At 34.8% G+C, this 17,808-nt stretch overlaps 1 protein-coding gene across 1 annotated transcript in view; it reads right to left on the bottom strand.

The window, feature by feature from the left end:
- SLC41A2 (solute carrier family 41 member 2) overlaps positions 1-17,808 on the bottom strand; it is a 43,707-nt gene that overhangs the window by 16,534 nt on the left and 9,365 nt on the right. Inside the window, exons 4-8 of the mRNA XM_021536181.4 lie at positions 14,452-14,523; positions 13,521-13,665; positions 11,529-11,675; positions 6,983-7,130; positions 6,502-6,581 (exon numbers count right to left, since the gene is read on the bottom strand). Coding sequence (XP_021391856.1) covers positions 6,502-6,581; positions 6,983-7,130; positions 11,529-11,675; positions 13,521-13,665; positions 14,452-14,523 — 592 coding nt within the window. The remainder of the gene's footprint in view (positions 1-6,501; positions 6,582-6,982; positions 7,131-11,528; positions 11,676-13,520; positions 13,666-14,451; positions 14,524-17,808) is intronic.

Raw genomic sequence — 17,808 nt, forward strand, 5'->3', positions numbered from 1 at the left:
AGTAGCTGCTCATATTATTGAAAACTCTGTAGATGTATATGAGGACTGTTTATGTGAACATTTGATTAATCTAGAAATTTTTCTCCTGGTAAACACTATTGCAAACATCGTAGCAAATACTAAATTTACTATTTAGTATTTATATAAATTTAGATAAGAAGACTTATTTCTTTAGTTTCCTTTCATTTTTGCAAGAGCTACAACATAGGGGAAAACAATTTATTTCAAAAGTAAAATCCAGAAATTATTATTTAATTCCTCTCAGAATAGCAAATGTGTTTTACTGTGCTGCTTTGTCAATAAGCAGAAGAAATGTTGTCTGCTGAAGTGTGAAGGATGTCACACTGACTTAAAACTTTAAAAGAAAATTTAAAACCTCATCATTTTATCAAGGCAGTTAAGGCCTAAGCAAGAACATTTCTTGTAAAAATTGTTATCACAGGTCTTTTGTCTAACAAGCAAGGAAACCATTTTGAAAGTAGAGCCAAAACCAGACCATGTATTTGCAAACAAGCCTATGGGCACGATTCTATGAATCATCATCTGGTAAAAGGAAATTTTTCTATCAACAGAAACTAACCAAGCTATTCAGAAGACTATATTAAAGCACTTTACATCAATGAGTCTTAATACTTCAAAGCAAATATGTCTCATAACTCAGTGCAGGTAAAAAACCAAGTTAAGGGAAGCTGGATCTTGCTGATCTCAGCCTGAGGTCATCCACTGCTCTGGGTAATGCACTGGGCTGGTTTGCCCCTGGATCTTACACTGCACTTTTTGATAAATAGAGTAAGGTTTTTCAGGGAATACTGGGAGGAGTAGTTGATAAACCAGAGGGCTCTGCTGCCATTCAGAGGGAACTGGATAGGTTAAAGAGCTGGGTCAAGAGAAATCTCCTGAAATTCAACAAAAGGAAGTGCAAAGTCCTCCATATGAGTAGGAATAACCCCATGCACTATGTTCTTATTAACCAGTAAAAAATCGTGGTTTAAGTACTTGTTTAGTCCAAGGGAAGAACTGTACAACAGGCAACATAAAATTTTCAGAGCAGTATTCAACTATGTTATGTATGAAGTCCTTTCCTTTCCTATAGGTTCCCATCTCATTCTTAGCTTTTCGTTGTTGTTGTTCATTTTCTTAAATACATATAATTGAAGAATTGTTCCTGTAGAAAACTGCCTCAAATTAAAGTACTGAGAGCACCAGATAAAGAGAATATATTCCGCTTTAATGACCACTGCTACAATTGTTCATGAAAATGCAAATAGTTGCATGATGAGGCACAGACAAAAAATTGTGTAAGAACAGGTAAAGCAAACCTGAGATTAAAGGACAGAACTAGAAACCTAGTTCTATGGAGAGGGAGTACTCAGCCACAGAATACTGTGTTGTTCCCAAGCAGCTAAAATACTGCTTGTGCAATGGGCCTAAAACCAGTTAGTATCTACATAAGGGGAGAATTAGGCCAACAAAATTCCCAAATTGATCTTTCTTGTAAATCTATCTAAGAGATAGAAAGCTAGAATATTCTCACTTCTGCACACTCCTGAGCACAATCCACAGCTCAAATAATCAGTTTTGCCAAACAGGTTTTTTTGAAGCTCAACATCTGCATCATAAAAATGAAATTAAAAGGATGAAATAGAATCTCAGTTGCAATGGTGACCAAAAACTCTAAATTTTTGAACAATCATCTTATCTTTCAGCAAATGCAGGATTTTTGCCCTGACCTCTCTACCATTAACTTTAAAAAATCCTGTTTTATGTAAGTGAAATACTTAAGATTAGAAACCTAACTAGCTACCTCTTTATGTGGGTGTTTTTTTCATTCATCTTCCATTTTATTTTGAAGCATTTATTTTAATACTTTCAAATGTTTGGGAGAAAACAGATGGAAAATATTAGTTTTCCCTAGATGGATGTTTTTTAAGAGAAAGCTTTATTATATATGCAACTACTACATTCCATGTTTGATTTGACTCATAAATAATTTCTTTCCTATGACTAATAAAAAATGCCAAAAAATGAAAATGCTCTGGATATAACTGTATTGTGAAAACAACACAATGATTACTGAAATCTTCCAAAAATTTACAAGTAAGACTTAAAAGAAAGATCATACACTATGAAAGTATATATGCAGATTTACATGTACAAGTTAGCAACTAAAAGGCAGTAAATCTATCACCCAATAATGCATCAGAAGAAAATAATAAAAATCAAAACTCTCCTCCTCATTCATGCCAAAAAAAAGACTGAATTATAAAGTTCTCATACAGTAGAGGTGCCTTCTGAGACTAACACAATCTTTCCAACTCAGGATGCAGAAAAATTAATTTGCTACCCAGCCAAATTGCTCTACTTCCATCCAGGTACACTGATGTTTTCCCTTGTGATTTACAGAGGCAAATTTCAGATGCTCAGCTCCCTGAGACAATGGTTATAGTCTAATCAAAGCACCACTCAGTTGTGAGAAAAATCAAAGTATACCTATGCTAAAAGAAATAAAAATAAATAGCTATTAAAAGATGTAAATTTTTTTGAGAAGGAAGAATGGTTTCTTCGTATTTTTTTTCCCCATATTCTGCAAAACAATTTACAGTAAAAGCTCTCTGAAAAACCTGAAAGTCTGTCAATTTACCCTACTAACAGATAAAAAAAGGGATGTTTTGGGGTATGTATTGCATAAGCTTAATTTTCACCTCTCAGACAACTGTCATTCATTAAATTTTCTATTAAATTTTCCCATATGTGTTTCTCATATTCCTTGATAATTATGTATTCCATCCAGATAGCAAATACTTTTAAAGTATGGACAGTCAAGGAGTAAGAAATATTAGAACAGCTCTGAGTTACCTTTAAAGAGTACTGCTTCAAACCACCTGCAAAAGAAAGTTTCTTGATATGAAGTATTTCCAAATTTCAGGTGTTTTCAGAATTAATTTGCAGAACTGTCATTCTTTAAGGTGCATAAAAATGGGATAAAGTCTACTGCCATGTTGGTTATAACCCAGTAACTTCTGAAATGCAAATACTTAGAAGATATCTCACCATATTTTGTATAAACACACAGCAAAAATGGAGAGAGAAGTGGCTCTATCTGGTGACTGCACCTTAGCTTGTTTCTGTTACACATTTAGAAGCATGTAATTGTTTAAGATATTATATTTTTTTTTCTGCACAAAAGGAGCATGGTTACTCGCAAATTGCAAATCCTGAGCTAAATTCAACATTCTGTGATGCTGTAAGAGGATTTCCAAATTTTAATACATGAGAAAAAACAACTCAAAATCAACTCTAGACCAAAGCATAGCCACACTTGGGCTTAGTTATCTTATTCAGAACTTCAGTACATCAAAGAGACATCTAAATCTCAAGTAGTTTGCAAGTTGCCTGAACAACAAAATTATATATTTATTTTCAAAAAGCAGAGATGCAATTTAAACCAGCTAACCATAGAATTTAGCATGTGTTTACCAGTGGGAAAGTGGAAAAAACAGTTGTGAAATATGTCTGGCCACCAGCTGTAAAGCTGACTACAAATGCCTTTCTGCTTAAAAACTATTTTAATATTTTGGGCAAATATTTGTAGTTATTGTTAATAGGGGTGGGAAACTTTGAGGTTGCTCAAATTCCAGACCAGTATTTCTTCAAAATTCTGAAATATTTATGGCTCCACAGTGCAAGACATGATTAAAGTCACTTGTCCCACTTCTAAGAATAAGCAAACCATCTAGGCAGGACTTGAATGAAACTTCCTTAATGGTGCACAGGAAGCCTGACTAACACCTGACCATTTTGCAGTCAATATTGTCCAGGTGTTCAAGATACAGCAAATGACCCTGAAAAAACAGTGACAGCTTGAAATTCTGGACAAATTTAGAATATCCTCAAATTTTGGCTGGACAAATTCCCAATAGAAAAAAAAATTTCTTTCAGGTTTCCCTGTTGTTTTTTTCCCCAGGTTTTCTGTACCATAGGAGCAGCAAATTTTAAAGTAAAAGAAAATAGAAAGGGAAAACTCTCAGTTTATTTCGCTTACTCACGCTTACAATGAGAATTCCAAGGCTAAGGAAAGTAGAGAAAACTTTCTGCATCTGTAATATTTTAAAAGCCATCTGTTAAGTGAGCTAACACACCTTTCATGTCAGTAAATGAGTGTCAACAGATGTGCTTTTTTAATTTAAGAACTTCCTTACCCCCAGTTTATTACACTGTACTGACCAGCAATATCAAAAGGTGTCAGAATTATGAAACCCAGGAGAGGTTAATCTAATAGCAACCCAAAAATCTACCCTCCTACAGTTTCCTTTTCCAGGAGGTGTACCATAAAACCCTGCATCCTCTACACAGAACATATTTTCTCTGTATTTTCCAACAGAAATGCCTCTACCTTTAGAATTCTGAGCCAAGCATGCCTCTTGCTATCCCAGCTTCCTAGAAAGACTCATTTCCTCCCTGCCTGTTCCAGCAACCTCAGCTTTCCCTTTCTTACACCTGTCTAATTCTTCAAAGACCTTCTGACCTGTCAGCTAAACCTCCAGGGCTCTATAGCTTGTGGCTAGTTCTTTTCCCATAAAGACATTTCAAAAGAATGTATGGATATTACCTTAATACTAGTTTGGGTACACCTGCCTAAAAAGAAAAAAGAACAATCTTCTTCTCTTAGGAAGCAAATCCATGGGGTTAACTAAAAAAAGGAATACTGTAAGAAGAGTTACACATATAAAACAGAAAAAAAACTAAAGACCAACGTGTCTGCCTTGCCTTTTAGGTATCTGGAAATCAAAATGGAAACACACAAAAGTTACATGGAAGTATTTCCAATTTTGAATTAATAGAAAGGCAAGGAACAGGCGAGGAAACATAACAAATGTAGTGTAAAATTTAATTTACAGTTAGCAAGGAACTCAAGTTGCAACATAGAAATGTTTCACATTAAAAGTAAGAAGAAAGGAAATAGAGGGCCTTAATGAGAAAGAAGAGCAAGCAACATGCTCTCTGAAGATTGAAATACTCAGTTCCTTTGTCTACTGCCTTCATAAGAATGGTGATACCTGATCACAGGTAAATAAATACTTTTAAGTTAAATTTACTGTATCTAGAGAGCTAAATGAACAATCTGTGAAGTATTAGTTGTCATTCTGCAAACTGATTATTTTGGAGGTTAGAGAATACATGAGGGCTGTACTGGATAAAACAGAAAATATATCTTTAAAACAGGTCAAAAAGAACGATGCAAAGAATCTATATATCAGTGAAATTTATATTCCTGCATAAGAATTAGGGCGAATTATTAGAAAGACAATTTATAAGCATCCAGAAGAAATGAAAGCTGTAAAACAAGGGTTAACATGAATTTGCCAAGAACATGCTTCTGTCAAAGCCTCTAACCGAACAGCTTGTGTAATATTTGCAGCAATAGATCTACTAACTCTCAACCACAGTAAAGCTTATAAAATGTTCAGGTACTGTCCAATGTTACATTTCCATTAACAATGTCTGGAAAATTAATTATATCAAGGCAACGTCGTTCAAAACTAAAACCCAGTGACCATATTAACATCTTATTATCATAGGTGGAAAAGAAGTGACCATAATTCATTTAATTTATAGCTTAGAAAACAGAATAGAACATATTGATAGGAAACTTGCAAGGGCCAACTTAAGTTAAAACAGAATCATCTTGGTAACTAGAGAAATAAATGGTTTTAATAACAATACATAAAAGTGCAAGTCAGTGTAAGAAATCAAATGGAAAAATACAAAAAGGAGAAAGAACAGCTAGACAGCAATACAGTGGGAACAGATCTGGTGATTATAGTTGTTGCAAACTAAATAGGAATCAACCATGTGGTACTGTACTAGGAAAAAAAAATAATTTTCAAACTGCACCAGCCTAATAAGCTATCATCTATTCTTCTGAAATTTGCCTTGTTCTTATCATTAGGAGGTAGAACATTTAACTTAAGGACAAAACAAATTCATTCTTTACACATCTGAAAAGTGCATACCAATCATCAGAAACAACACACATTTTTCTTGAGAAATGTATTTACTTGCCTGTAGTATGCTTCTTAGTTCTTATATCTATACACATTACAGGTCTACAGTAAATTATTGTTTGAACATTTGTCCTTGGATGTTCAGGAAAAAAATCCCTTTGAAATAAAAATTTACCTACATTTTCCAAGGCATAACTGCTTCAATATAATAGTTGATAATTTAATATTTGAATATACTCCTTCAATATTTACACTTTCAGTTTCTTAATGCATACTTGAGGTTTCTACTTCTCACATTCTCTATCATGTTTCAGTGGTTGTAGTGAAAACAGGAAGCACTTCTCAGGTGTTCAAATAAACAGCTGTTGACATCAAAATCAAAACTTGAAATTAATATTCCAGATATTAATTAGCACAAGAGAAATTTACTGTAATAGAAAGTTCTTAAGGTATATCAATTGATACATAGTAGCAATTAACCTTGTCAGAATCTTACCATTAATTACCGGGGTATAAACAACAATTCCAACCAAGTTAGGATCAGATACTGTTGTGTCCAGAATAAGGCCACCAATACTGAAAACAAAGTACAATATTTAGAATAAGGCAAGCAAGATCATTAAACAGTATTTAAAAAATTTTATAGCAATGTTAGATCATCTTCAAGGCAGGACTTCCATCTCATCCTTCCCCTGAGCCATTACCTCATTCTGAACTACAGACTAATATTACTATAGCAATTCACTTACTAAAATTGGCTTCTTGTATAACAAAGACCACAGAGTATTAGCCAATTCCTCTACTTTTAAGATTCATAACTTTCATTGGATTAAATAATTGGTGGTAAAATTCTAAAGCCTAAATTTTAGAGGCTCCTTAATTGTGTCTCTCAAGTGCAATCAAGTAAGAGATACAGATACACAGAGATACAGGAGGAGTATCAAGATGCTTCCATGCAGCAAGACAAGCAGACCTACCTGCTTATAATCATGGCAGTTATAACAGGCTCCCATCCTGAGAGGAGGACAGTTCTGGTAGCTGGGTGTTTGGCAGCTATGACAATCCCCATCGGAGTCAGAGCCAAAAAAAAGGCACCAACCAAAGGAGATACATAGTAATACGTCTCTAAAATAATAACAAAGAAAAAAAATTAAAATAAACCTCTTTTACTCCCCAGATATTCCTGCATGTTTTTCTTAATTTAGAATTCTAAAGTAAATTATGCCATACAATTGAGGAATTTTAATGGTCTTCATTACCATTACACCTGAAGTTTCAACTACTGCACTAAGCAATATGGTTAATATCTGCCATCTGTGATCACTGTCTCTCATCTTCTCAAGGACAGAACCATCAGTACAAAGAAGGAATTATGAAGAGGATTTTTGTATGATGCTTTATGATAAAAAATGCAGTAACAATGTAGAATATAAAACATTACGTTGTAACTGAAGAAAAATTTTTAAAATAAACTGAACATGATGAAAATGCATTTTGTTTATATCCAAATTCTTAGCATATGTACACTCCCTTCTTCCCAAAGAAGGTAATATGGTAATTATTCCAGAAATAGCATATCTAAAAAGATTTAAGCACAATGTGTAAAATTAAGACATTTATATCAGTAGCTCGGTTGTGTCATAGCCAGTCTGAATCTGAAAATTAACAGGAAATTCTGCTGCCTGAACCTACCCATGACAATTCCATCCTATTTCATAGGAATACAACTGCAAACACTGGTGAGTACCATCATAAAGCTGAGACTGTAAAGTGAACAGCTGCTTCCACAGAAAGATCACTGCTTTTTTCTGATTACTTGATTTTATAATTCCATCCTCACAGGAGCTACTACAGTGATCCAAGACTTCCTAATTCAACAGTGAGGTAAATAATGGAAAATCTATCCTAGTGGCAAATATATATGCATAAACTGTGCAAATATTCAATTTTAAAATGTTTGTTTTATGAGAAATGTGGTCATGTACCTAACGCTAAAACACATATTGTTGAAACCTTCAAAATTTAGACAAGTCTTGCAGCAAAATATATTTTAAATTAACAGGTTGAAATAATTCATATAGATCACACAAACACTACCGAAGAGGAGTAGTTGGTATATAAAAAATATCCTCACCCATGTGTTATGACTTATTACAATGGCTGCAAATCCAAGCAATTACTACTTTGATGTTACCTTAGTAGATCTACTGAAAGAGTTGCTGTAAAACTTTTAGAAGTCACTGCCCTTCTGCATGGAGCAACAACCTCTGCAGCAGAGCCAGAGGTTGTAAGGTAACTTACATAACATAGTAAGTTATGTTTCCCTGGGCAAACTAAAAGTAGAAAGCCAGTAGAGTGAGAACAAGACAAAGCCTAAGAGAGAAGTAATTTTTTCCTGTCCTTATCTAATTATTCTACCGTGTATTATCTCCCTCTTCTTTGTGGGGCCTCTTTTTCCTCCTTTCACCTCTTTTTGTAACTTAAGAGGTGGACCAGTGAGAATAATCAGCTCCAGTCTACCTCTTGGGAACAGTGAGGGACTTATTTTAAATTAAATCTATGGGAGACTCTACTGGTAGAAAATCTTACTACAAAAATCTAAAAATGTTAACCTTGAGATGCATCTTTAAAGGAAGGACAGACACCTTCCTCTTCATATTTAATTCACAGAAAAAGCAAATGCATTTTACAATAGCTGAAAAATGGGAAGACAAAATAAATGACTTCTCTTTTAGCGCTCATTTCACTCCATTTTTGTTAGATTTATAACAGGCAGTTTAGATGGGAAAACACATCGTGCTCAAACAATGCAGCCTTTAGTAGAAATTAGAGGTAAGTTGGAAATATACTGCTTCAAAACAATTGCTAAGAACGTGAAAACAATAATGTGAATCACAAAATTTGTCTTATCAACCCAGATCAAACATATACGGGAGCTAAATGCATATTCTGTGAGAAAAATGGAAAGCTTTAAAGAGCTTCTAAATCATTACTGACAAATAATAGGTAACACAGACCTCCACATTTAATTGACTGACTGTTCCTATTCCAGAGCACTTCTTGTGCTCTGCTGGAGGGAATGTGCCAGGTCCAGTGCCAGTCCTGGGGAGCCCTCTAGTGCTTTCCCCCAGCTATTTAACAAGGATTCACAAACAGCTCTTTTTAGGAAGTTGTTAGGAACTGTTAAGCCTTTACTATTTAATACCTGTGTTTGATAACTTTGACACTATTTTTAAAACACCCAGATGAATCTTTAAGCAATTATATATATGATGGTGGCCAAACAAGGAGTTTCATTTAGCCCTGGCCTCAGTAAAAATGCTACATACTTTCCCCTGTCTCTTCAGGGTATGCCATAAAGTATTGTATCAACCCAAAGGCTGTACACCTCTGTTACAGACAAACATAAAGCTTGTACACAAATAATTTCCATCTTTACAGTCGTGTTGTCAGAAAACAACTCATCCCTTGCAGAGAGCGTCCAGAAACTTATTTTGTTTCATACCCTTTCATTAGTTAGGCTAATAAATCACAGGGGAAAATAAATAGTTAATTCTGAAGACAGTTCAGAAGTGAATCCCACCAGTTTCATTACTACCCTATAAACTGCAGATTTCTTTTTAACATTCCCATTGGACTTCTTATTTTAGCATTGAGAAAGCAGGAAAGCAACAAAAAGTAGAAAGAACATAAGAATATCTGTGCTGGATGAGACACAGTTCTCATCTAGTCCAGTATCCTTTGTCAGACTACGGTCAACAGTTCAATTATGGAGAGAAGAAAAGGAAAATGACAGGTTTAGAGTGATGCTTCTTAAAGCATGCTCTGCCAGCTTCTGCTGTGGTTTGCATGATTCCATCTTTCCAGTCTCTGCATCTGTCTGGTCAGTGCTCCTCAAAGGGTTCCTCTCTGACTGCTTTATCCAAAGTTTTCTAAAATCACTCTGGTCCTCTTAATAGATCACAGCATTAAGTTTCACATGCCACTCATCTACTGTGTCAAAAAGTTTCTTTAACTATTTTTAACCTGTTGCCTAACCATTCTATGAATGCTTTTTGCATGCCATTCACAGCTTGATCTACCTCCCCTGAGCTGAAGGTGCTCCATACTTTTATTCCTTGTTACTATTTCATAGTTCAAACACATGCATCTTGGAGAGCATCTATTTCCAAGGGCTTAATTTCATGTTCTTTCTTTAGAAAGACTCTCTTGTTTCGAAAACCAAAGAAACACAAACACATTGAAAAAAATACAGAGAGCAGAATGAATCGTGTTAGTGGTAGCTAGGTAATTACATACTTCACCAAAAGAGAAGTATTTCCAGAAGACATTATGGACAGAAAATTGGGAGTAACTCTTGGAAGCATACTGATTCTTACCCCTACACATGTGGGATCTGCTTTCCAGCTGCAGTGGGAGACCAAAATGTGAGTGGTCATGACAGCTATAAAAGCAACAAAGGATCTGTACCCACTTCTTTTTTTATTCCTCTGAGATACATCAGAACACCTGTATCTAAAAACATAAATTTCTGGCAACGTGTCAAAGGAAGAAAAAAAATCCAAGTTTCTTTATCCACCTTTTTTGGGGGATTGAGTGTTTTTTGTTTAGATTGATAGATTAACAGGAATTGCATTTTATATGAGTTTTTCTCATCAGAAGAAAAGAAAGAAGAGATGCTGAAAAATATCATCAATTTTCACTGTAAATTTACAAACTTATTTAAAAGAAGCATTTAAAAGAAGTATTTGAGAAATACTGTTATTAGAATATAATATGAAGGATTTAAATATAGTTATGAAATAAAAATACTATTTAAGTTTTAACAAGAATACAGAAAATATTAAAAAATACTTCTTTCACACTGATACATTTAAGCTGGCATCATGACAATGCTTTCTAAACATGAAAAAACAAACACTGAAAAAACAACTACAAGTCACACCACAGTAGCTTGAGTCTTATTAGATATTTTTTCTGGCTGATGTTGTAATACTTCCATATGAAAAGTTTGAACAATGAGCTGTATAGATATGTGATGATATCAGCATCTCTGGTAAGTTATGGACAACACAATATTTTATCTGTGGTATATTATACTATAATTGCCTACAATTATGTCTTTTAAAACACAATAAACTTGTAATAGTTTTTATGGAATGAGTTAGTTGCAGCAATTATTTCATTTTGAATAAGGCTGTTAACATTCTTTTCCCATTGTGAGAAAATGTTTTCACATTATTTGTTTCTTCATTATTGTTGTTTGTATTTCATATGTAGGTTGCCTGTGATATTGTCAAAGTCCTTCAAATATTCCTAGATTGTGCCAAAGTCAAGGTTAGTGACTTCTATAATTGATTGCAAAAAAGGAGAAAAATCTTGGCACTCTAAGATTTAACATTTAATGGTATAAATGTTGACAAAAAAGTAAGTCAGACTAAAAGGTTTGCTGAACGTCTCCCTCTCAGCCTTCTCCCCACTCTTCTAACCCAAAAAATGTTCCTACATTTAAAAGCAACTTACCAAGGCAAGTGTACAGACCCTGACTTATCCATGCTAATATGGCAAGGGTGATGAGATCTCCAAAACTTGCTGCTATAGGAGTGGCAACGTTGTCAGGATTAATACCAGTCTTCTTAGATCCAACAATAACTCCAACCATTATCACTCCTAAATTCCACAAAGACAGTACAGTAACTGTATCAACTGTTGCAATTTCACAGAAAATTCCAAGATAATGACAATTTCAAACTTAATAAATAAGAAGTCAGTGCTTTTTTTCCCCAGGATTATTTCTCTGCACACTTGATTGAAGACTGTGGTTTTAAGTTTTAGCCATTTTTAAAAATGGACAAATATATTTTAAGAAAACACAGTAAGCATGCACAAAAGAGACCCAAGGACCATCTGTACAATAATCTACTTTGTTTAGGACTAGAATTAGCACTGTTGAAATTTTAAGAAGCTATTTCCTGAATTAAAAAATGAGGTGTATTCTTTTCCAATTCTGGTAACTTCACCTGACTGAAATGTTAATCAACCTAGACTGGAAACTATGTAAGGTTAAATACTTTGACTCTGATATTGCACAAGATTATCATGGAGTTAGCACCAAAAACCAAGAAGCTACATAATAAATTAAACCCAAGACAACATATAAAAAGTATTGCTACACACTTGAAAAAATTAATTAGAGGTGTTAATTTGTATTTTTTCCTATAAGCATCAATACTAACTTTTGAAGAGGAATCTCCCTGCAAAATGCAAGTGTCAACTAAAAATAAAATTCACATTGTTACATACAGTATTTGGCACAACCTGAGTAACTTCCCTCTCATCAGATATTATTTGTAAGAACTTCAACTGTATATGTTATCCTTTATGTAATATTATGTATGGTATGCTACATTAGGAGCTCCCTTTCAGAGAAACTGAAGAGTTTAAGGAGTTGTAAGGAACTGTAGCCAAAGGATTATATACACCAGGACATTCTCTAAAGAAAGAACTGGAATGATCCTGTAGGATCACTATATTTCAAAAGCACCTATTTCACATGTAGGAGGACGAAGTTTAGAAAGTAATTTCCTGTGCTGGCCCATCACCACAAAGTTTCTCTTCATGTCCAAGTCATACATAAGAACTGTAAAAAATGCACTTATGTTCTGCAGTTCTCTCGCTGCCCTTAATTCTGCACGTGATCAAATTCAGTGGCCTTCTAGTCACTACAGAAACATGTGTGCTCTTAATTCCATGCAAAACTTCAACAATTTTGCAATTTTCACATAAGTAAGCATAGCAAAGCAATAAAAAAAGGAAGGTACCCATTTTACTTGACTTACTATTCTTAAGACTACTGATCATATATTTTCATTAAGAACATGTCACAAGATGAGGTACTTTCCTCCTCCACATCCATTAAGTACAATCTTTTATGGTTAAATGTTTTCTGACAATTAAGAAGAGAATTAAATTCATCATGCCATATTGCTCCAGACAGACACTGGCACTGTTTGTAGAGCTGGACCTGAACTTGGTCCAAACCCTTCAAATAATGAGCCAAATTGTTCAGTTCAGCCACAAAGCAGAGCACAAAGTTACACACAAGCAGCATGGGCTACCTGAAACTTTGAATTCAGTTAAGCTAACATCCAGGACCACTTGAATGTCATTATAAACAAGTTTTACCCGCTTAGTACTAAGAATATATTTGTACATTAATGAATATGGAAGGCAGGGGGAGAAGTTCTGTGGGTGAAGTCTCAAGACCATACTTTTTTGTTTAGACGTGCTCAGGAGGTCATTCAAATCAAAAGCTTTGCAAAGACTATGACAGGAGAGGAATGCAATATATGCCCACCTATATGGAAATTGCAAAAGGGCATCTTATCCTCAGCTGGTTTTCAGATGTGTTGTATCTTACCAGATTGAAATTGTAAAGGAATAGCAACATAAGACACATTCTGCACCCACAGAAAAACAAATAACTGCACTAAGTAACACATGCACCCCCTTTACCTTGCAAAAGAGAAGCTATGAAGGCAGTTGCCACACTGCTAGAACACAAGAGGACTGAATGATCAAAGCGGTATTTGCCCTCTGGAATCCAGCCCAATATTACTGCTGCCACTGCTGCCAGAAAACCAACTACTGTTGCCTGAACCTGGAAGAGAAAGTGAATTCATAAAATAATTGATGGACTTAGGAGGACCACAGAATCATTTTCTGCTAGCCTTTTTGCCTATCTAAATTAACATGCCAGGTACAGCAGGAGCATGCTTATCTATTTTGTAGAGAGGATGGCAACCTTGGATGACTAAGAAGAAAAATCTCAGGCCAGCAGAAGATGCTTCACCAGCATCTAACAGACTCCAGAATGGCAAAAGTGAAATCAGGGAGAGGAGTTCAGGATTTACAAGAAGCCAATGCCTAAAGAAGCTTCTAAACCACTTAAAAGTAGGGAAGTCACACCATAAATATTTCACCTGTGTTTTAGGAATGTTATAACTTATGAATAAGAAATAGCTCTCAAGAAATGCTTTGGAGAGCATTCACTCCTTTTCTCAAATGAACCAGCTACCTAAAGTATCGTTTATTATGCAAGAGCTCTATCCCACACTTCCTTTAAACACTGAATCCAGTGCAAATATGGTACTAGAAACATTTGAAAGGTCAAATTTAAAGGGTTTTGCTAAAACTGAAATTTTTCTCTAATCACCCTCAGATCCGTTCTCAGGAAAATTTATAAAGGAAATACCCTTGGTACAGTCACAAATAATACTTTACTTCTCCTTCTAAAAAATATAAGCTCATATTGTTTTGGAGAAGAGCCAGTGTAGTGGAACTACTTTCCCATTAACACTGTTTCTCTCTATACTTACCACTGTTTGTGATTCTAGTTTTTTAACTTCACTCACAAGAATAAATTCAATAAACTCATTATATTTACCTGTTTTAAGGCCAAATTGCCAATTATTAGGTTCCATTTCTCAATGGGAGAATCCATTTTTCCAATATTTACCTATAAAAATCAGAAGAGAAATTCACACATTTGGGGTTAAAATGGCATTACTTGAAAATATCCAGGAATACTTCAGCTAACAGAATGAAACACTTTAATTTAAAACAAGATATATCTTTAAGAAGTCAAACATTGCTTTTGATATTAAATCATACTTACAGTATCCTTCCAAAAGCAGCTAAATTTGATCCAGCTTTACATAGTAACTTGTTTAACATTAGCTTGCTCTGCAAGATATAAAAGTCACCTTACATTCCTGGAATTTCCAAGCACCACCAGTGATTAAATCAATGGCTGGAAGATCCCTTTAGACTGAGCTTGTTTCTGTGATGCTTAAATTCTGAAAATAAGAAATGCTAGAATCTAATACTGTTTAGCATTCTGATTTTTCATTTCTACAATACAGGTATAGATTTCTGATGCCATAAATTACATAAGTCCAGTATTAAGGTAGTAGCTGAAAGACAGCAAATAAATTCTTCAAATAAATTTAAAAGTGCACACACACCCTTATATAATGTATTTCCTACTTTTGCTTTTTTTTGAGTTAGAGGACAAGATCTGATGAACAATACAAACCACCGCAGTACGACTGTGCTTAAAATAACTTCATTTTTGAGATAATATTTTTTTACATGTTGAGCATAAATTTTAGTGGCTTTTCCTACACAGTACTAATTTATAAGATAACATAATTCTCAAAAAATAGAAAGAATTCATGCATATATTTTTCATCTTTTGGTAATTCCTTTTCAGTAGATTTCAATTCGATTTCTTTTCCATTTTGTGATAGTAGTGACTTGAAAGGAATAAAGTATTAAAAGAAATGCTAATTTGAAAACAGAAATATAATGAGGCACTTTATCTCAATCACACTATAAATATTTTATAATGTTCAAACTACAATGAAGGTTTGCAAATACATCCAGTAAGCTTAAATGGTACAGCAGTTGATTCAGGAAATGCTGATAAGAATCTCCATTGCATCCTTTTATATATATATATATATATATATATGCTAAATGAACAAAATGGCAGGCTGTGGAGAGTTTCACTTCTCTCCTTTGAAAAAGTTTTGGAAAAGTATCCCAAAAACCTCTGTTAAAAAAGTAATCTTGCAAAATGCTTAATCCTAAAGGTGAGCTCCTGCCAAAGGCCACAGCTCTTCTTTCTCCACATTCACATTTTCTTTCTTGAACCAGCTCCATGAGTGAGTTCATGGCACCAAAAATTTGCTGATTTGATGGAAAACATTTTTATTCAGGGAGTGAAAAGGGGTCATCTGCTATAAAACAATCTGATCCCTCACATCCACCCACCCATGTAACCTTGCACAAGTGCTCTCAGGGTTTGGAAGGGAGAAAGAGCAGGACCACTCCTTGCAGCTTCATATTTCTATAAATTGAGTTCAAGTTTAGTGTGATACTGTGAAATAGATGGACCTAAACAGCAGGTTTGTAAAGTCATACTGCTAATGCTCAATAATGAGAACACAGTCTGAACAAGAGTCTGCACAAATTTACAGGAATGACTGTGGTGCTTTGGTGGTGGGTCATTTCTTTGGGGCTTTTTTGCTATTGTTGCTCTTTAAAAATGAAAAAGGAATAGAGGGAAGAGACAGCAGTGTGACTTGAGACAATGAGAATGACCCAAAGAACAGAACAAAGCTGAAGAACTAAAGGACACAAAACACAATACAAATATTGTGCTTGAATAGGCAGGTGACCTTAGGGCACCTCCCACTGTTATGCCAGCACAGCAGTGGGCATGGGGAGAAGGGCTTACAGTGGCAGAACTTAGGAAGCACCCTTTTGCTCTTTGCTATCTGTATTCCACATATGAAGCAACTTCTGGTGGGATAAAAATAATGTTTTAAAAACAGTAGGCTGTAAGACTGCCAGGGTATGGAGAGTTTATATTAACACCAAAGGGAAGTACAACCTTTTGTCTGCCCTGAGACAGATCAAAAACATATTCTTGAGACAAATTTAGTGAAATAACTGATTCCAAAGTGGATGGGAAATTGGGAGTGATCAGTAAGATGCAGCTAAAGGAGAAATTTGGGCAACAAGCTGAAATAAAGTGACCAGACAACACTTGAAACTGATGTACTTTGGATAAGAAACTTGCTAAGAAGACACTACTTTTTGGCTGACCACATAATTAACAATGAAGTAAAGATAATTAGTTTACAGCCCCAAGAGCACAGACTTGTCTGCAAATTCAGATGCAATAATAAGCTAAATGAGCAAGCAGGACATTAATTAACTCCAGTGCTGAATTCATGTCAGAAATTTCCTCCTCAAAAGGTGAAGCTGGTCACAGGGAAACAGTCTTGCTTTTACTTAAAAACAAGTTTCTGCTGGGGAGCCAGATAGTGCAAATGTAGGCCAGAGAGGGGAAGGTTAATCAAACAAGTGGGTTCTAAATAACAGTGTAGATATACTCTGAATTAATGTCCTCCTTCTGTTCTCACCTAGGATGAGGATGACAGGACCAAAGAGAGTAGGGGTCAATGAAATCAATGGAAGAATGCAAAAGTCAGAATCGCTTCTTTCTGAGAGAACTGGCATGTAAATTACAGGTCTAGCAGTAAGCCATCATCTGAAACACATTTCCACAGCTTTGGTTTGGGGTTTTATTTATTTGTTTGGGTTTTTTTTTAGTTTCTTTTCTTTAGCATATAAAACTTAAATATAATCTTGTTAGCATACCTTACATAATGAAGCATGTATACTGTCCTTATCTTCTACGAGGATTTTTACTACTCAGGCCACAAACTGTGCCAGTCAGAAACAAACTGAGCAACAGGTCAACAAAAACCAGAAGGTAAAGTAATAGACAAAAGCATTCATGCCTGACAGTAAAGGTAGTAAGGTTTAAACACAAAATACTGTTAAGAAACAGAAAGAATTCTCAGAAAAGTAAGAACAATAAAATCAAAACAATATTGAATGACTAAGGATGATGTTGATAAATATACAATAAAGCATGTCAATCCTTACGTGTGAAAGTAATAAATTTCTGTAATGGGCATGACACAAGCAAACCTTCACAGGACTGCCAAGGCTATGTCCATCACAGTGTGCGTTCAGGCAACAGCTCAACAGAACGTGGCAATGACATTTATTAATGACAGAACACTGGGAGACCTTGTCAATACAAAGCATCATAATACAATACAAAACTTGAATGTCCTTGAGGGTAACAGCAGCAAAAACTGCTGATAAAATTCAACAGTAGAAATGCAAGGTCATACACTTATGGACTATAATATTTCTGCCA

Source organism: Lonchura striata, chromosome 1A, assembly GCF_050655825.1.
Source record: "Lonchura striata isolate lonStrDom1 chromosome 1A, ASM5065582v1, whole genome shotgun sequence".
In the NCBI taxonomy this organism is placed as follows: domain Eukaryota; kingdom Metazoa; phylum Chordata; class Aves; order Passeriformes; family Estrildidae; genus Lonchura; species Lonchura striata.